The sequence below is a fragment of the Rosa chinensis genome, chromosome 2 (genome assembly GCF_002994745.2).
Source record: "Rosa chinensis cultivar Old Blush chromosome 2, RchiOBHm-V2, whole genome shotgun sequence".
NCBI lineage: Eukaryota > Viridiplantae > Streptophyta > Magnoliopsida > Rosales > Rosaceae > Rosa > Rosa chinensis.
The window spans coordinates 4,414,985-4,435,329 of record NC_037089.1 but is presented as its reverse complement, the minus strand read 5'-3'; the positions used below and the strand labels follow the sequence as shown (position 1 = coordinate 4,435,329).

At 37.5% G+C, this 20,345-nt stretch overlaps 1 protein-coding gene and 1 long non-coding RNA gene across 4 annotated transcripts; one reads left to right on the top strand and one right to left on the bottom strand.

Annotated features, from left to right (window-relative positions):
- The first annotated feature begins 2,889 nt into the window (after window positions 1-2,889).
- LOC121051375 lies at window positions 2,890-5,024 on the top strand. 2 transcript variants are annotated; one of them, XR_005805523.1, is made up of 7 exons: window positions 2,890-3,121; window positions 3,216-3,621; window positions 3,736-3,850; window positions 3,948-4,024; window positions 4,220-4,253; window positions 4,631-4,691; window positions 4,857-5,024. It is a non-coding gene; the product is annotated as an uncharacterized LOC121051375 (long non-coding RNA). The 2 variants fall into 2 exon arrangements; XR_005805524.1 differs by lacking the exon at window positions 4,220-4,253.
- A 6,203-nt stretch (window positions 5,025-11,227) lies between these two features.
- On the bottom strand, window positions 11,228-17,704 carry LOC112187863 (casein kinase 1-like protein HD16). Of its 2 annotated transcripts, XM_024326819.2 has the most exons (19): window positions 17,523-17,704; window positions 16,736-16,790; window positions 16,465-16,646; window positions 16,169-16,386; window positions 15,955-16,080; window positions 15,789-15,862; window positions 15,642-15,711; window positions 15,480-15,532; window positions 15,284-15,355; window positions 15,076-15,170; window positions 14,883-14,946; window positions 14,486-14,615; window positions 14,167-14,385; window positions 13,935-14,065; window positions 13,160-13,334; window positions 12,974-13,064; window positions 12,626-12,783; window positions 12,352-12,540; window positions 11,228-11,783 (listed from the first exon to the last, which is right to left on the bottom strand). In XM_024326819.2, exons 3-19 carry the CDS (start codon window positions 16,565-16,567, stop codon window positions 11,724-11,726), a joined length of 2,028 nt encoding a protein of 675 aa, XP_024182587.1. In that variant the 5' UTR covers window positions 16,568-16,646; window positions 16,736-16,790; window positions 17,523-17,704; the 3' UTR covers window positions 11,228-11,723. The 2 variants fall into 2 exon arrangements, with proteins under 2 accessions (XP_024182587.1, XP_024182586.1); XM_024326818.2 differs by lacking the exon at window positions 16,736-16,790.
- Between the last annotated feature and the right edge of the window lie 2,641 nt (window positions 17,705-20,345).

Sequence of the window (20,345 nt, the reverse complement as noted above, 5' to 3'; positions counted from 1 at the left end):
ATGATACAAAAAATGGGATTTTAAACCGTGTTAATGCTATTGATCCTCCTCATGCTAATGTAAAATTCAAAGCAGATATTGTTGAAGGACTTATTAAAATGTTTGATGAAATTAATGAATTAGTACAAGAATTTCGAACGATCAAAGATAAATTTGAAAATCATTCTTTACCTTCATTAAATATGACAATACTTAACTGTCAACCAACTGATAGTAAACAATATGAAGAACCAACAAGTGAAGAAATTGGTGGTTTAATAGTTGGTGATATTGGTGAGCATAATTCAAATAATGATATAATTATTGAATCAAATAGTGGATATTTACAACGTATTTCAAAAATACATCCAAAGTATTTGTCATTGCAATATCCAGTACTTTTTCCTTATGGTGAAGATGGATATAAAACAAATTTACCAATGCAACGAATTAGAGGAAATTCTACAGAAAAAAAGACAAAACAAATCAATATGAGCTTATGTTACATATCAAATTCAAGATAGAAACAATGAAATAAACACTTTATTAAAAGGTGGACGAGTATTTCAACAATTTTTAGTTGATGCTTATGTAACGGTTGAAGAAGATCGATTAGATTGGATTAGAAGAAATCAAAAAAAAATTTGAAGTGAATTTTTAAAGACATCTATGCTGCAGCTTCAACTGGAATTAATAAAAGGGATAAATTTCAGTTTAGTACCCTGTGGTTTGGGGGTAACATCATTCAGTCCCTGCTCTTTCAATTTGAACAGCAACACCCCTATGCTTTCAATTTCAATCAGCCGTGCCTAAATTTTACTGTTCCGTCCAATTTGAACGTTAACTTTGACTGGATTGACAAAGTAAAATTTGGACGGAACAGTAAAATTTGGGCACGACTGATTGAAATTGAAAGCACAGGGGTGTTGCTGATCAAATTGAAATAGCAGGGACTGACATGATGTTACCCCTAAATCACAGGGTACTAAACTGAAATTAATCCTAATAAAAGTCGTGATTTAGGACAAAAAATTATTATACCAAGTTCTCATATTAAAAGTCCCGGAGATATGATTAATAATTATCAAGATGCGATGACAATCTGCAGACAATATGGTGATTCAAATTTATTTATAACTTTTACTTATAGTGTTAAATTGCCAGAAATACAAAGATATTTTAAAGAAAAATCTAAATACAAAGCTGAAGATCGACCTGACATAATTTCAAGAATGTTTAAAATAAAATTATAAAATATGATTAGTTATATTAAATCTGGAGAACCTTTTGGAGAGATTGATGCAGATGTTCATATAACAGAGTTTCAAAAAGGAGGACTCCCTTATGCTCATATGTTATTTTGGTTAAAAAAAAATTACAAATGTTATACAGCAGCTAATATAGATTTTATTATTTCAGCAGAATTACCAGATAGAAGTATTGATCAAGAACTTTTGAAAATTGTTAGTCAATTTATGATTCATGGACCCTGTGGACAATAAATTCAAAATCTCATTGCATGCGAAATGGAAAATGTTCCAAATTTAGTCCAAAAGTATACAGTACAAATACTATATTTGAAACAAATACACCTTCAATATATAAACATCGTAATGATCACACGAAATTTGTAGTAAAAAAAAATGTACATATTGGAAATAATTTTGTTGTTTCTTATAATTCAAATTCATTACTAAGATATGATGCTCATATTAATGTTGAGTATTCAACCTTGTCCGGCGGCGCCCCAACCAGTGCTGGCCTCCAGCCTCGCCGTCATCTTGGGGTTTGTTGCCGGATGGGTATTCGATCGATATAGTCCGAGGTCTTCCAAGGGTGGTTGCGCTCGGGATTGTTCAAGATAGCTCAGGCTTGGTTGTTTCTGGCCGCATCTCCACCGGCGTTGGATTGTGCTGATCAAGACCGGCGGGATTCCGGACAACGTGTAAATGACATGAGCTGTGGCGGCGTGTTTTAGGCGTGGGGCGTGGTGGTTTGGGTCGAAGCGGCGAGAGGTTGCGTAGGCGTGGATCGGAGCGGTACGGGTCGTGGCAAAGCAGGTCAAGCAGTGCCACTGGGCTTGTGGCGTACAACATGTCGCCAGGGGCACTGAGCTTGTAGCGTACGACATGTCGTCGGGGATGATGGGCTGAGATCAGGCCATCTTGATGGGCTCTGGAGTTGGGCTATTCCTTTGGATGCTCTTGGGCCTAATATGTTGTACTGGGGTTGCTGCCCTAGGTCTTTACTATGTTTTAGCTCTATTTTTAGGAACCTAAGCACTAAGGTGCACCCAATATCTCTCTAGTGCCTCTAGAGTAGTACCGAATGAGGATATCCACTATCTCTACATATTTAATTGTCTAATGAGTAGGACTATATGTACATACCACTGTTGGGTACTACCACTAGCTTCTTATATGTCTATGCCCTTAAATGACAGCGGAATGGTCTATAACGACCTATTCTGACTTGTGATGAATATATTATCTCTTTAACTCAAAAAAAAAAAAAAAAAATTAATGTTGAATCATGTTCTCAATCTATGTTAATTAAATATTTGTTTAAATACATTAATAAATGTCCAGATCGAGGCCGAGTTTTACTGTATGAAAATTTAAATGACGAACTTAATTATCGATATTTAACTACTCATGAGTCTGTGCAGAGATTATTTGAGTATTCAATTCATTCTCAGCATACTACAGTTACTACTGTTCAACATTTGCATATTCGTACTATAACATTGTGGTATTTCCACAACAAAAGTTGATCCTGTGCATTTTTATTTTTTATGTCATTATCGGAAAAGAGAAAATGTGTTTATTTCTTAGCTCTTATTGTCAGGATTAAGAAGCCCTTGTAGTGTAACATGCTTTTTTTTTTTTTTTTTTTTTTGAGATGCAGGGATTTGCTAAACAGGGTACTTTCTCGTGAATGATCTGCCAGTTGGGTCCTTGGATCCCCACTCTTTAAGGGTTGAAGATAATGCGCTGGTTCTACCCCCGGTAGGCTCTGGTCCCGAGGACAGAGACTACGGTGGCAGAACTAGACGCTGCGTCATAGGAATTTTGGAAGAAACCGGGTCCTGGAAGGATCGGGACGACTTCTTGTCGAGGTTGAGCGAGGCAGGACTCACAATGTAAGAATCATGCACTAAAAGACCGGTTTCCATGATTTGATCTCTACGGATTTGTATTTTACAATAACTTTGTATTTTTTTTGGCATTGAACAGAAAACAGTTCAACGCATTATACTTCCACCGGCTCTTACAAAACAGAGATCAGAGGACAGTGTTGCCTGTTCAATTCATTGACAGGCTGCGGCATCGCTCTGTGAGTTATAATGGAAGCTTACAGCCATGGGAGAAAGCTTACACCGATTGGGAGCGTGCTAACTATAAGGAGAATATAGACCCGCATAAGGCATGCTCAGTGGATCCATGGGCTTTAAAAGTGTACAAGTTCAACACTTACACGGACGATCCAGCTAACCGTGTAAAGCTTGCAAGGAATATCATGATTCATCTTAATGATTACAGGGTCCGCGAACATAAATGTCTATACACTCCCTACCAACTTGGCGCTCTGGTAGATGAAATTTTTACAGATCTTGGCTCCAGATTGTTCGAGTTCCTATTGGTAATAGGCATATAGACCTGGATTTCTTGAAATCCAGCTCTCGCTCCCTTTATAATTTTTCTCACTTATTCATTCTCTTTTACTTTATTTGACATGGTTAACCTTTTTTTTCAGGTCCGCCTAGCTCTTCAATAATTATTGTGATCACTAAATACTGATCACTATTTAAAAATAAAAAATAATATAAAAAATAAATAAAAACTGGATTGGAAACATGAGAGATTGGAAGGTACGATCAATTATGACTGCCTTTTATGTCTGCATTTATGTTTTTATGTTTGTATTGTTTAGTAATGAGTTTTAAAATTATTCTTTGGTTTTTCCAGAATCTCAATTTGCTACCAAATACTAAAAGATGGAGGGTTGGAGGGATATCTCAAGAAAATTAGCTGTTGGACTGAAGGTAATTCTTTGGACTAAAAACTGGATGTTAAGATTATCTTCAATGATAACGTGGTCATATGTTTGTTGCTTATTTTATTTTGGATTTCTGTAGCAGTAGTTGCCAGGATGTATGCCCCTTTGCTTATAAAGGGGACTAACTGTGTTGGGTGTATTGTAGTACTGTGATCTAAGTTGCTTTCATTTGGGTTTGCAGAAGGGCTACTAGATTGGGTCAACCTACATCCAAAGTAGGCTAAACTCTCTCTCTTTCTCTCTCATGAAACAAGTTTACCCTTTTGCTGAAATTTGTAACATGTTGCATTCATTGATTTTCTTTGCTTAAGCATATTACTTGGGAGTTGGGACTATGTTATGGTGGGCATGACCCCATGAGTTCTTAGATTTTGAAGGAACTGAAAATGAGTTAAATGATGACTTTGAAGTGAATTGAACATCCTTTATATGCAATTTAGATCAAACAAGATTTGGGAAACAAGCTGTTTAAGAGGTTGTATGAGATGCATGTATGAGGTGTTAAAATTGGCGAACTCAGTTTGAATATTAGAGGTTACCCTTATTGAAGGTTGTTCTTTTCCTTTGAATTCACTTTGGTTTTGTCCTGCAGGCAACAGATGGTAGTCAAACCACCAAAAGTAGCATAGTCTGTGGTGATTGTGAAGGAAATGGTAAGCAATCAACTTGTCAAATCTATGTTATGCTGAATATGGGCCTGATGCTTTGGAATCAAATCGCTGAATTCATGGGCTACTAGATTAGAGAGATCCATTGTCTTTCTTCTTCTGTTTAGAGCTTGTTTCTGATTATATGCTGCATTGCTGCTTCTCTTGCAGGGGTAAAAGGGAGATTCTGTGTGGAAATTGCAATGGTGCTGGGCTCATTAGAGGATTCGTGAGCACACGGGGTTCCTATAAAGAACAGTAACCCATATCAGAATAGCCGGAAAAAATGTTGTTCAATGTATATTCCTATAATGAATTTTGTACTCTCATTTGGGTTGCTGCTTGTGGTTCCTTTACTTTTGATTGCTTGAATTTTGAAATTGTTTTTTTTTTTTTTTAAATTTCCTTTTAGTTTCTTTTATCTATGTGGCAGTGCCAACTCAGCAGCTAACTGCCACCTTACCAACTGACAGTTTTTTAAACGAAATTTTTAACCGCCGGTACGAAAATGTTTAACAGATGTAAGTTGTTCGGTACTAAAACAAAAAAATTTCATACCTAGGCATATAAATGAAAATGACTTATAATTCGGAGGGTCAAATATAATTAATCCTTGGTGAAAGTTGACCTAAAGTGCCCCCACCATTTTGTTCTTGCTTTTGGCTGCCTAAATGTCACATTTCAACAAAAAGAAATGATGGTTTGAGTTCAGTATTTGATCATATTGTTTCAAGGAAGAGGCATTTTGCAATCACTTTTCGTGATCGAGACAACCATCTTTGAAAGGGGCATTTTACAAAAATTTAAGAGGAAACATTACGACTATGAATCTCCATAGGCCCAACGAAACAATTGAGCTCATACTGAAATAACTTCCTCGATCAATCTGCAAATTTGAATAAAATGGCAAAACTTAAAAGCACAGGCACCAACCTCCTTGAGGGACAATAATTCCACATGTTTAGGAGTGCCGAGTACAGAGACTGCCAAAAGTCCTGATAAGATATTACTTAGCTGACTATCCTCAGTCTCAAACTTCGATTATAAGCAGGCACAAAATCAGAAAATTTAATGTTGCCAGTAAACTTTAGAAAGGAAATGAGCTGATTACAAACTTGGGAGAGTTAAACAAGAAACTAATATGAAAATTGAAGGATCCAAACAATCCTAGAGACGATTGTGAGCATCAGAAATCAAAGATGAACCTATATACCCCTTTGACATCAGTATAGGACACAAAAAGACTCCACCAAAACATCAAAATCTCAGAAAGCACGAGGAGATATCAGTCTCATCCGAAAGTGTGTACAGCGTCCCAAACTAAATTGTCACGAGCCACCAAAGTTGCAGAAACTGGTTGACAGTCAAGATGATAGTATCAGAAAACCTTGTGCACACTTGGGAAATTGCCGAATTCATTACCATTTATAAAACCAAGAAAGGACCCAATAAAAGAACAAAAAAATGGAAACCTTGCACATAATTCCAGTAAAAAGCTCACTAGCACAGCATAAGGAGGCTCTGCATCCCACATGGTAACAACAGCCCCTACATTCAAGCAATTCCTTGGCCAGATTTTAAACAAATGCTTTTCAAGTAAAAACAAACCCAACAGCTGACTGTAAGATACTAAGAACGTTCTTATACTGATTAAGTTACATAAATACTTAAATTGGGTAAGCCACAACCATGTGCCATTAGGAGCAAAGATTGATGAACATATAACACTCTTCTTCCTATTCTCCAAGGTCCGGTCTTTTTCTCAGACTATTGGTACCTAGAGTTTTGGCAGAACCTCTTTTACGTCATTCACTGGCTTTTCTATGAGAAGAAATTACCTTGCATGCAAGCTTGACTCCCAACAAGATTGGGTCCAAATAGAATACCTTAGCGCCTTACCTAGTTAACTGCAACCATACTGGTCATAGCCAGCATCATACACATCCTACAACGTTACAGGGCCACACAAACTTCTCACACAAGACTAAGAACTACACCGGAGAAGTAGAAATAGACATCACTGGTCCTCTAGATCTAAAACCCCTGGAACTCAAATCCAATTACAGCTTCAAGTCCTGAACCCTAGGAATACTCATATCACCTCCTTCTACCAGTAAATGGGGCAAAAGAAAACTCTAAGTGGCACAGAAATCAAACACTGATGAAAATAACTATTGGTTAGATGGTCTTAGCAGCACATATAAATATTAGTGTATGCCAGTTTTGTTTCTTCTATAAAAGGAAATTGCTTTGCCTGCAAGCTTGAGACCAAACAAAATTACCTTCCCTGCACCACTTCTCAGAATAGCAAGTGTCATACACATCCCATGATGTAACAAGTCACTCTGCGCTGCAGGCCAGAAGGAATCAGGAAACCTGGGCAGCCGCACTGTTGACTGCTTCTGCTAGTCTTTCTTCTATAAGTCAATCTACTCCAGTCAGTTGATCAGGAATATCAATACGACCAACAATCCATAAAGCCTTCAGACTTCCCATCCACCACATGAGCAGTTCAACTGTTATACATGTAAACGTAATCTTGTAAACTGGAGGATTCTCCTGCTCATCTCCAATTCCTTTGTAACCCGCTTTAAGCTAGCATTTTGTCCTTCCTATCTATACTATCACAAATTCCAACTCCCAAGTCATCAGCACAAAAGAATGCTGATCACCTTTTCATCAAAGCTTAAGCAATCCCGATACGTGAACATCTTTGGTTGCACAAGTTGAAGCCTTTTGAATCTTGGATATGCAAATGACTGCTCATAGCTAGAGTCTGAATTCAGCTTCTATCTTGCAAGAATACATACATAATTGTACATATAACATACTGCCTTTACAGTTGAATGATTAATCATATATTTCCACAAAATTAGGAACAAGGATAATTGTACTTCATTAAGGCAGGGATAGTGAGGATTTGTGCCTTTAGACAAGCATATTGTGCACTTAGAAGACAAAAATTTGAGATGGAAGGACCAGTACAGAAACAATGCAGATTAGAATTCTTCTTGATCTTGTAAAATCATACAAATAAATCAGGACAAGGAAAATGATATTATCAATGATTGAAACAAATTCTAACCAGGAAGCATACATAATATAGAATACAGACCACAACTAATTCTTGTTTGCCCAAATAAAGAAAGAAAGAAAGAAAAGATCTCTTCCCCTTCCTCAATTGATATATAATTTATTGATAATATCTTAAGCATTGTAATAATTTTATTACAACAGAAAGCAACCAACCGTTTCAGGTTCAGGAAGAGTGGGTGGGTTGGTATGGTATTCGAAGCTGCGAAGAGGCATGAATTGGAGTGCTAAACAATTTTTCTTGTCCTTGTCCACCTTGGTGATATCAACTTCAAATTGAAATGGAATGACTGCACCGTGTCTCTTATGAGTACCGAGCTCATTATAAGCAGGAGCGTCTTCAGCACGGACGCCAATTTCGGTGACAACAAGGCACGCTTTCTGACCTCCAATGTGCAAAAATTCACAGCGTTGTGGCAAACCAAATTCATCAGGCAAGAGTGGCATCCTCAGATCACCGATTTTTGTGATAATTTCTTGGTTTTCAGACAATGACATAAGATATACCCATAGACGCCAAGGCTCATGACTGTAGGCAAACATTATTTTCTTGTCATCGTCCCCCTGCAGGTCCAGGACTAATGCAACTTTGTTATCAAAGGGGAAAGGGCCACCCCGGCACATAGTAGAGACCAGTCTCCAATCTCTGTCTGGATGGGCGACGTCAAAGCAGAACACAGGACATTCTTCATGGGAGGCAAAGATCTTGGTGCCGGCGATTGCGTAAGAGAAGCTGGCATGTTCATAATATGGAGAGCCAACTTGGAAAAATGGAGGCTGGGGCAAACCTTCCCACTTGCCTATTTTAGGGTCAAATACCTCAAATGAGGGAGGATGGCCGACCAGCCTATAGGAAAGAGCGTACAGTTTGCCGCCCAGCTCCACCGTCAGAGGGTACAATTTCCCTCCTTGTAAATTGGCATCAAGCTTTCTTATCTCATTTGTGTGTGTTTCAAAGGCATAAACATTTGTATGCCAAACTGAGTCGGGACCTATATTCCTGAAGCCGTGAGGGGAGCTGGGTGTCACGCCGCCGGTGAAAACAATTTGGGATCCCCAAACACCGCAACCCACAGATCCGGGGAGATGCGAACCGGCCTCATAAGCCACTTGCCGCAATGGCAATGGATCGTCCCCCACCGCCGAAGATGATAACAAATCCGACAGTTTGATGGTGCGGACAACATAAGCAGCCCAGTTCGTCCCGTGCTCTAGAATACACATGTAGAGTGACTTATTAGCCTCCTCCACCTCCAACTTCAACTTGGGCTTGGTTGTCTCTTTGGTCTTCTTCTTCTTCTTCTTCCCATCACGCGTATGCTTATGAGCCTTATGCCGATGTTCACTGCAGTGCCGGGTGGTTACGTCAAGCGGTTTTTTGGAGGACGTAGACATGTTTCTTTGCTTTTGCTGCTGGTTTCTCAGAGTTTCCTATGGGTTTGGGATCGAGATATGAAATGAAATGGGAACATTAAATACACACTCGAACCCTCAACTCCTTCTTTTACAAGCGGATTGAACTGATCCGACTGCGGCTCGGAATGGGATTCATCATTGGACTTTTGTTTGCTACGGGCCTACTTTAAGAAAAGAAAACATAAGCCGGGCCAATTTAGACCATTCTTTTGTAAACATAGACTTTACCTTGTACACCCGTCCAAAACCATCCTTTCCGGCCCAATTTAGTATAATTTTTGTACTTAAAACCGTGTTACGGTTTTACCCTATGTAGCGCACATAACCACACATCTTGGCCGTGTAATGTGTTTTTATTGTTTTTTTCAAAGGTCACATATCAATTTTCCGGATATATCTACTTTATTAAACAAATTGTGGTCTTGTTCTATAGGTGATTACGCATGTTAAGCATCTGGAAATAACATACTAATGGCTGTCCCAAATTCTAGATCAAAGACCAAAGCTTTTAGGTTCCTAATTGTCTTTAATTACGGAGTTCTAGGACCATCTAATAATTCTCCCAAAATCATCAAGAGGAATCTGAATTTCTTAGAAAAGCATTCTGACTTGCACACTAGCTAGCTAGCTTGTCAAACCTGGAATTTTAAGGCTTTATGCCACAAAGGATGAGATGCTATATCTCTATCGATCTGTTAGTTGCTGAAGCTATTGCTGTTAAGTTTCTAATTTCTTGGCAGACGAATAATTGAGTGAAATGTCAACTATAATATGAATCAGAACAGCTTTCTTTGTCGGTCGAATAGTCAACTAATTGTCGATTCATCGAGCTCAGTTGAATGTGTATTGTACATAGTACAGGAGGATTCATGCACAATGCTAGAGCTGACAAACTGCCAATTAAGCCTCTCAAACTTGATCCTGCAATTTTTGCACGAGTCCTTGTGTTGGGAGTATGGCGCACACTAGTTAACGGTAAGGGTTTTCTACGCATCAGAATCCTCGACTGCTATGCAGTCCTCGAGAGTTATGTAGATGATTACAACACCCATCTTCTTGTTCAACCATAACCCTTTAAGCTTATAAGAACAGATCGAAATAACAAGGCTCTGATCGATAAGTTTATTTGGCTTTTGAGGGAAAAATGATCCTGTCATTCTGTTTCTCTTGTTCTGGCGTTGGAAACTAACCCCTGTCCCATATGAAAAGAAAAGCAACTTGGAGAACAATTGACTACAAATCGCGACAGATAACTAGATTGAGAAAGCAAAAATTAATATCATAAGACAGAGAATGATATGTAACAAATATCTACACTTTGATTCATAGCTCTGAACTAGACTAATACAAGTTCACTCCTCCCAGGCAAGCAAATCTTCCTTTCAAAAGTTGTTGGACGGAACTGCAAAACGCATGGAGAACGAGCGCGAACAAAGGTCATCTTCATCAGGTTGGTCCCAAGAACATCCTTGATCAAAATTCTGAGAGTAAGAGAGAGGATCATATTGGAGCTTCGCAGAGCGAGAGCTCGCTGGAGGATCAAAAATCCTCTTCTTATCTTTCTTCAACTTCATCCACAATGTGCTTCACCGTGACTTGTTTGATCTAGCTGAATGCGAGCTCACATGAGGGTCAGAGTCATGGTAGTGCCGCCCCAACCGAATAGTTCTGCTGCTGCTTGTGCATGCTACACTAGTGTTTTCTATCCACTGCAGCACAACCCCTATTTGCAAGTTACAGCTGAGCTTCAGTCGAATAGATTTAGCACGAAGTAGGTTCCTAATGTCTAATTTGAGTAGCTAATAGCCCACAATTTTCAGTTGAGTAAGCTCGATTATTCTCCAACTGGCTAAAAAGTGCTACACTACACTGCTTCCAGAAACTAGCTATGTAATACACGTGTCTATAGGATTTTTTTTTCCGGATTATATGGATCTTCCACACAAAGAGAGCAAAACCTTTCAGGCCGTTAAGTTCCAGGTTAAAGAAAATCAACGTGGACCAAGCTATACCATTTCATAAGGCATCTTTCATTAGCTGAACTATGGTTGGTTCAATCACCTTTTCATCACCTTTAATCGTAGAATATTACAATAAACAATGGTACAATCCGTTTAAATTACACAGAACACATCAATTTGGGTACACACTCTTTTGTACCCAAACACTGTTGAAAATGTGAACTCTCTCCAAGACGTTATGTTTTTCTTCAATTGGAGAATGCATCCCTCTAAAACCAATATAAGATAGGAAGAGGGCAAACTTCTCCGTTTTTGAACAACATCTATTATCAGCACGAATACTGGTACATTATAGCTCCTCTGTTTATATGTTCTTACAGAAAGCACCTATACACGAAAGCAACTGCCTTCTCTCGACATGGTACAGACTTTGCTGTATCGTCCAAAAGGCCGGAAAAAGGGTGCAGTCAGCAATCCACCACCTGAGTTAGGATTTTGTCGCACAACAAGACATATTATCCCCCTGCATTTAACATCACTCTGCAGTTTTTCAACAGTTTGCTGATCCTCATGATACTGTTCTCCCATAGCAGATGGATGCAATATATAGATTCTTCAACCATTTTTCCTGCCAAGGCCAAATAATAAAAATTTATATTTACTTATTCCTTCGCCAAATAATAAAAATTTATCTTATTCCTTCACCAAGACTTCTACAAATATTATTGATTTTACCAACGTAATATCTGTGCATATGACCAATATTTTAATTTTATTGATTGGAAAATGATTCCTACAAATATTTTCCAATGGAATATGTAATTATTTCACCAAAATAATTTCAAAGTCTAATCTGCTTTAATATATAATTATATATGTTCCTCTCCTAGTCTCCTCTAATATCCAATTAACTCAGTTCCTCTGGAGATGAGTAATTTCATAAAGGATTGGAGCACCCAGAAGTGCCTAGTCATCCTACAATAGTGACTAAATTCCAGGTTGCTAGAATTCATAGTGACAGTACAGTCAACATTTTTCAAATATAACTAAGTCTGCCAGAAGATCTTTTAAATGAAAATAACAGCCTACAATAAGATTTGAACATTTCACTTCTCAAGTAAAATCACTCCCATTTCCAAAACTCAAAAGAGATTAAAGCAGAGATGACACTCCAAAATTAAATTAACTAAATGTACCTTGACATGCGTAGTTGGAAAAACAGATGTCCGTAGAGTTTCCTGAGCCACATCTTGTGATTTCTTCTTGGGTGAACTAAGTATGAATGCAGCTTGATCCTCTGTCGCAGCAGTTGAGGTAATACGATATCCATTCTCCCATCTTCTATGGATGCCTTCGCTCGGATATAGGAAATCAATCTCAACAACCTACCAATAAAGCACATGAAACAATTATTTTCTGCAGTGTTCAAATATAACAGAACGTAAGAACGGGGGGTAGAGACTGGTATACCTGATTAGAATAACCTGCATTTCTGGACATGACAATGCCCCATCTGCTACCTGCAGTAGTCATGGAGGTAACAGAGAAACCTTCTTTCCATTTCTTATTAATCCATTTGAAAGGGAATACGTCACTGACTTTGTACGACTGCTGAGTATAAGGTACGCCTTCAATGGGTGAAAAATAGAAGATTAGCAATAAAAAAGAGTAGCTCAAACAAGAAAAAAGAAAAAAACGTACTACACAGACAGATCCCTATTAAGGAAAAAAAAAAAGTCACTATCATCAAGGACAACCAGATTCCTATAGCCAAACTGCCATTAACAAAAGGAAGCTCTGTTAATTAGTTTGACATACCTTGGGACATTACCACCAGGGCACTGCCGTTGCCTGCGCCAGCAAGTGAAGTGATATAGTAGTTCTTGTCCCACTGTTCCATTATCCACTCCTGGAAAATAATCAGAAACCGTTAACTTGCTGGAACAATGACTAATTAAATGTCAAAGTGGAAGTTTATGGGCGCGTATTTTCAAGAATAGCTACCTTGTGCAAGAAAACAGGAGATAATTCATAAACTTGGGATGTGAAACCTGTCCCTGCATCCATGACTATAGCCCACATATTCGCAGATGAAGCGACACAGCTAATATACAAACCATCTTCCTTTCCTTTGTCAATGTGCTGGTCCACTCTCACGTCCATAACATTGTAATGATACCTGCACAAAATTCTTCTTGTAACTTCTTAATACAGTACAAGAATGTATAACCAACAATCCAGTGAAAATAGAAACGATATAAACTCAGCTAGATCAGATTCAGCCTCCATTTAAGAGTAAATTAACGTCTCCTGATAAGGTAATACAAGACATTTAGGACTCAAAATTTGAGCTATAGGCTAAATAGGACTACTGTCCTACTGCAAAAGAAGAAAAACAAGGGTCACATTCAGTTCCAACTTAGGGTAAATGAGTCTGCCCAAAACTATAGGTGGTGAACTACTTCCTACCACTAATTTTCAGAACAGTAATCACATAAGTTTGTACCAACAAGTACTACATAATCATGAAACTTCCTTATTACAGCTTGACAAAAAAAGAAAATGGCTGGGCTATGCTTTAAAACCATAACTGTAAATCCTGCGACTCTAAAGCTACTCCTATACATCATATCAGAAAATAAAGTAGCTAAGAAAACCAGAAAATTGGATAGAATGACTGATTGGTGAGATATCCTTGGGCTTTTCTATCTCAGACGTCTAAATAGAGAAATATATAACCTTAAAAGGGGATTATGCCACCTGGTATTACATCACCTACCTTTGCTTCATCGACGGTCTGGTATTATAGACTGAGATCCACTGATTGGCTGGGCAACCTAGTCTAACTTTTTTCCTGGGTTGCTCACTATCTTCTGATTCAAGAAACAACCTTCCCCTTTTTTGGCCCACCTACATTGCAAAAGCATTCAATAAACAATTGCAGCAACCACAAACTTAAGAGAAAATAATATCGAAAATAAAATCAAAAAATTTGAATGCAAGTAAATCACCTTTGCAGCTCCATCAGTTCTTATAGGTCGAAGAGCAGCATTCACATTAATGTTGTTATCAAACAGAGAAATTAGTTTTAAGTAATTTGGTTCTTCATCGAATTTCATATTGGTCACCAACTCAAGAAACTGTTGAAAAGGAGGAGGACATGAGCCACATAGCATCTCAGGAGAAGTTGCCATCTTCTTCTTGCAAACAAGAAATCCTTTGTTTTCCCCCTACAGCCCAAGATTCATGTCAAGTATTTATAAAATAAGGGGAAAAAATAGAACTGCCTAAATGAAATAGGAATGCAGTGGAACACCCAAATGAACTTACATTGTAACCTTGCCAGGGAAGTTTGCCTCTAAGGAGAAATATAAGGGTATAAGCTAATGACTCAAGGTCATCCCTTCGGCTCCCTGTCCTGCCTAAATGAGCATGTACACTTGCATAACGAACAGTTCCCCTATCAAAAAGATCAAATACATCAGGATACTTCAACCATGAGTACAATATTGGGTCTAAAGATCGTATTATAAATGTCCTCATATAGAACTACTTATTAGTACAAGAATGATATGCACACTGGATTTACTTTGTGAGATAATTTGTTAGAATGCATATCATTTGTTTCTCACAATACTTATAAGACCATAGAAACTTTTCTCTCCCCCTCCCCCCTCTAACGATCTTGATCAACCAATGTATACATTATAGTGAAGGTTGTACATACCTGAAAACATCAGGTTTTTGATCATAATCGACATGACGTCCGGATGTTTCCTTCCATCTTGAAGCTGACAGAAAGCATAATAAACCAGTCACATGTCTGTCCAACATTTGTATGGAATGAAATACGGAAGCACAATCAGCTGTGGTTTGATTTTTTTTCCTTGTTCCTAAATTATTAAACAAAGAACTCATACCCAAACCAAGGTCAACAAGATATAACTTCTTATCATTGGCTGTCCCAGGTTGACCAAGCAAAAAGTTTTCTGGCTTAACGTCTCCATGCACAAAACTGCAATGCAAATTACTTATCATGAGCCACAATAATGTAGAACAAGAAGATTTAAAAAGATAAATTAAAATTAAAATTAATAACCAAATCAGAAAAGAATTAGTTGAAAATACCCTTTGATATGAAGCTGCTCTAGAATTGAGATTGCCTCCACCGCTATACAAGCAACCATCTCTTCAGACAGCCTTAGTACCGAAAAACACAAGAGGAGATAACAACGAAATGATTAATGCATAAACTTAGAATGTGAATTATTTTAAGAAGTATCAATTTGAAACTCAGAACATAGAAAGAACACAAGTTACTTACAACTGATTGCGATTCCAAACATCCCATAAACTGGGGCCTAGCATATCCATGACCTGTTGCAACATTGAAGAGTTATTGTTCATCAACAGAAATATATGACATTATTTTCAACATGTGAAAGACATGCCTCAGAAAGTAAGTACCGATAGCAAAGTAACTCACCAGGATATAGTATTCTCCTTGTTGACCTTTGTAATGAACGTGGGGAACTCCGTAACATCCATTAAGGGAGCTTCATGATCATGAAAGACTGGTTAGGAAACAAAGATTAGAGGGTTTTACCAAATAAAAGGATGAAATAATTCTTACCTGTATACTTGCCACTCATAAGGAGGGCCATGACTGCACCCTTTACTGTTTCGACCTTCAAGCTTTAAAGCAACCTACAATCGAATACAGAAAATACCATTAGTTCCACAATCAACTTTAGCTGAGATTTTAGAGAGATAAATGAGATGCAGTATAAAGATGAGACCTCAAAGGCCTCAGGCCCAGAGCACCCATATCCTCCTGTCACCCTTCTCCCTACATAAACTTGTCCAAAGCCCCCTTTCCCCAGCTTTCTATCCAACTTGTACATGGGGGAGTTTCCAATCTGTACCTGGAGATGAATAATATGGAATCATATTTAGTAACCAGTTCTGGTTATAAAACTAGATAGAGCCAAGCAGAGAGGTGACAAAAATTACTCTTTCGGGAAGTGGACTACTGCTCCCTTCATCCTCAATAGCAGTCAATTTTTGTGCACCTTTCTGATCTACCAATTCATCGTGAACCGCCACCAAATCTCTTTTTGGTAAATCCAAACCTGCATTCCCTTGGCCACCAACTCCAGCACCAAACAGCTTGGAATTCTTACCTTGATTCATGGCTCTAGACCCTCTACCCCTACCTCTACCAGTCAACCCTGCATTGGGACACAGAATCAATGAGTTAACTGCAATATTCAGAGGTCATTATCAAAATAGAATGTTGGAGCTATTACCTTTTCCTGCACCAGTCCGTGCAGCTGGAACTAAAACAGCAGGATTTTCCTGGACATTGTTGATCCTCTTTGATCGCCGAACTCCACTTCTTAAATCTGGCATTCTAGGTTCATGCAAATAATCCTTATCTTCCTTCTCCAATCCCAAAGAATGTTGAGAAATTATAGTCTATAACTCCAACCTGAGAAGTTGACAAAAATAAAAAAGTTATCTTCTGTTAACTATTTCAGTTTGTTCTTAACTTCAGATGCTCAGCCCAAAAAAATTTACTTGAGCATCCATATGTAAGAGATAATGTCCTCACTGGAACAAAAAGTCTTGTCATCTGCAGTGTGTAAACAGAGATGATTGCAGATTTCCAAGGGAAAAAAACATAGACAGACAAAAGTAACAACCCATTTCTAACTTATAAACTAAAACCTTTAGCATACTCATATATTATCATTATCAATGCTTGACACTTCCATGGCAGCATTATGATACAGACGACATATTTCAATTGATTCAGGAGTGCTGCATTGCAACTTGATTTCCACAGACACACAATATACATTCAAAACTTAACTCAATCCAACTGTAGCTACCCTAGCATCCATGAACCAATCCCCTTAATTTTCAAAAGCTGCAACATTATGATTATCAGTTCAAGCAAAACCCCGATTACCCACAAGTTCAAAGTTAAATCAAACACTCTCAAATAAATTCCAAACATCCATCCAAACAAAACAAGATAAACCTACATCACACAACAAACTAAAACTCAACACTGAATACCAACCCATAAGCATCAGGCCAAAGAACATATTTTGAAACCGAAAATCACCTTGAACACAAACATTAAGCTCAAACAATCAAACCCATCATTCAGATGATCCAAAAAACCATGCAAACCCAACAACTCCAGCGAAAAAAAACAATACCCACAAACAGATTCACACAACCCGATTGAGCAGCAACAATCGCAGACCCAAAAAAGCACACAGGAAACAATTTGATGGGTAATGGTTTGCAGATGATAACACAAACAAAAGTGACGAACTTTACATCAAAAACATACCCGATGATGAAAAAGCTCATGAATTTGAGAACCCAAATGGATGAAAAATCAAAGAAAGAATGGATTAAAGTGAATGGGAGGCTATCAAAGAATTTGACGGTGGGTGACTTAGGTGGGTCTGAATGTGTTTGTAAGAAGAGAAGAGAGAGAGGAGGAGAGGTGTGTGTATCATCTCGGCATGGAAAGACGGTGTGAGCGAACCTAGTGCGTACGATAACGTGAAGGCTGACGTGGAGCTAAGCCATTGGCGAGGTAGTGGCCTTATGGTGCGGATATAGTATGGGATCTTTGGCTATTGAGTTTGGCCCATTTGTTTCAGGTGCCAACGACCAAGGTCAAGTCAGACAGCAAACTGAAATTTATGTATGCGTTTTTCTTTCCTAGTAGTGATACTTCGAACCACCAAAAGTATAGGCCCCAACTCTGACCTAAAAAAGAAAATTTTAAGCCCAAACAAGAAAGCCCGCACATCAACCCACCCATGTGTAATGAAACTTCATTTTTCTTTTTATAATATAATTCTCGGGTGTTTTCAGCCTCCCGGTTTAACTAGGGTCTAAATCTCATTGTCATGAAAGCTTTACTCCATGACAAAAGAGTCTTATTTGTTCTTACTTTTCACTTGTTTTAGTTCATATTTATTATATTTGGATCGTGTGACAAATTTACATTGTGTGGGGATGAGTGAATGTCAATATGATTCGTATTTAAGTAGGAAATTCCAATCGCATGGAAATTGTATGCTTGTAATAATTTTGTGACTTTTTGATATATTGTCAATTACTAAAGAGGTCTTGGGGAGTACATGAGTGAATGCCAGTATGATTAATATATTTAAGTAGGAATCATAATAAGTAATTTCCAATCGCATGGAAATTATATGCTTGTAACAATTTTGTGACTTTTTGATATATTGTCCATTACTAAAGAGGTCCGGTGGAAAATGTACTTTATAGCATTTCAATTACAACTAGGTTTTGCTTTGCTCCCAAAATGTGTGTGGTAGTGATTTCCGTAAGATATTCGAGGAAACTAACTTTTGTAGTACAAATGGATTCATGGGTTTGATGGATAGGGTGTTATATCGCTGGGATCATGACCTAATGGGTTATTAGATCTCAGCAATGTCATGCATCATAAACAACATGTCTATGTTGCCCAAAGAAGGGTCTGGTCTTGAAGACAGAGATTATCATATACATAACAAAACAATTTGTAATAGGTGTCTTCATGTTAACTGGATAGTTGAAGGACGATCAATTTTTATCCAAATTGAGCAACAAAGGACTAACCAAATAAGTAGCACAGAAGAAAGACTTTGGTATTAATCATATATCAATATGGTTTTAAAAGTTCTGTTTTTTTTTTACAGTACAGATAATTATGTATCTATAAATAATCCTTGTCGTCTTTGTAAAAAATTTAACTTCAAATATTTGTAATGATATGAAATGTACAAATCTCATGACATACAAAATCATAATGAAATTTTTAAGCCCAAAAAAGCAAGCCCGCACGTCAACCCATATGTGTAATGAAACTTCATTTTTCTTTTTATAATATAATTCTCAGGATCTCGACTCTATGAATCTCTTGGTGTTTTCAACCTCCCAGTTTAACTAGAGTCTAAATCTCATTGTCATGAAAGCTTTACTCCATGACAATAGAGTCTTATTTGTTCTTATTTTTCACTTGTTTTGGTTCATATTTATTTTATTGGGATCGTGTGACAAATTTACATTGTGTGGGGATGAGTGAATGCCAATATGATTCATATTTAAGTAGGAATCGCAATAAGTGATTTCCAATCGCATGGAAATTGTATGCTTGTAACAATTTTGTGACTTTTTGATGTATTGTCAATTACTAGAGAGGTCTTGGGGAGTACATGAGTGAATGTCAGTATGATTCATATATAAGTAGGAATCACAATAAGCAATTTTCAATCACATGAAAATTGTATGCTTGTAACAATTTTGTGAATTTTTGATATATTGTCCATTACTAAAGTGGTCTGGTGGATAATGTACTTTATATCATTTCAATTTCAACTAGGTTTTGTTTTGCTTCCAGAATGTGTGTGGTAGTGATGTCCATAAGAAATTTGAGGAAACTAACTTTTGTAGTACAAATGTATTCAAGAGTTTGATGGATAGAGTGTTGTATCACTGGAGTTCTGACCTAGTGGATTATTAGATCTCTGCAATGTCATGGGTCACAAACAACTATCTATATTGCCCAAAGAAGGGTCTGGTCAAGAAGACAGAGACTATCGTTACATAACAAAACAAGTTGTGATAGGTGTGTTCAGAGTAACTGGATATTGAAAGGACCGATCAATTTTTATCCCGGTTAAATATCATAGGCCTAACCAAATAAGTAGCACAGAAGAAAGACTTTGGTATTAATCATAAATCAATATTGAATAGGGTTTTAAATTTTTTATTTTTTTAGAATAATTTTATATTTGTAAATAATCCTTACCGTCTTTGTAAAAAATTTAACCTCAACTATATGTAACTATATGAAATATTGAAATCTCATCACATACAAATCTTAATGAAAATTTAGTCCTACAGTTACAATTTGCTTCTTTCTTCTCCTTCTTGTGGCTACGATATTTTAGATGACTTCCATCAATAATTAGTGCGATATTTTCGAAAATATGCGATATATCCAAAATTTTAGGGAATATTCGCGAATATTCCTCAAACAAAATATAAGGAAAACTTGACAGAGACGGGATTCGAACCTGTCTCCTTCAGTATGAAGTTAAAAAGCACCCTAGCCAACTCGATTGGGGTTCAATTTAGTACTTCTATG

Coding starts and splice junctions, on each gene's coding strand:
- LOC112187863 (XM_024326819.2), bottom strand. CDS start 16,567: ATGCCAGATTTAAGAAGTGGAGTTCGGCGATCAAAGAGGATCAACAAT. Junction 14,947..15,075: donor TCTTGTTGACCTTGGTTTGG/GTATGAGTTCTT, acceptor GCTTTCTGTCAG/CTTCAAGATGGAAGGAAACA. Junction 14,066..14,166: donor GAACTGATGGAGCTGCAAAG/GTGATTTACTTG, acceptor TTTGCAATGTAG/GTGGGCCAAAAAAGGGGAAG.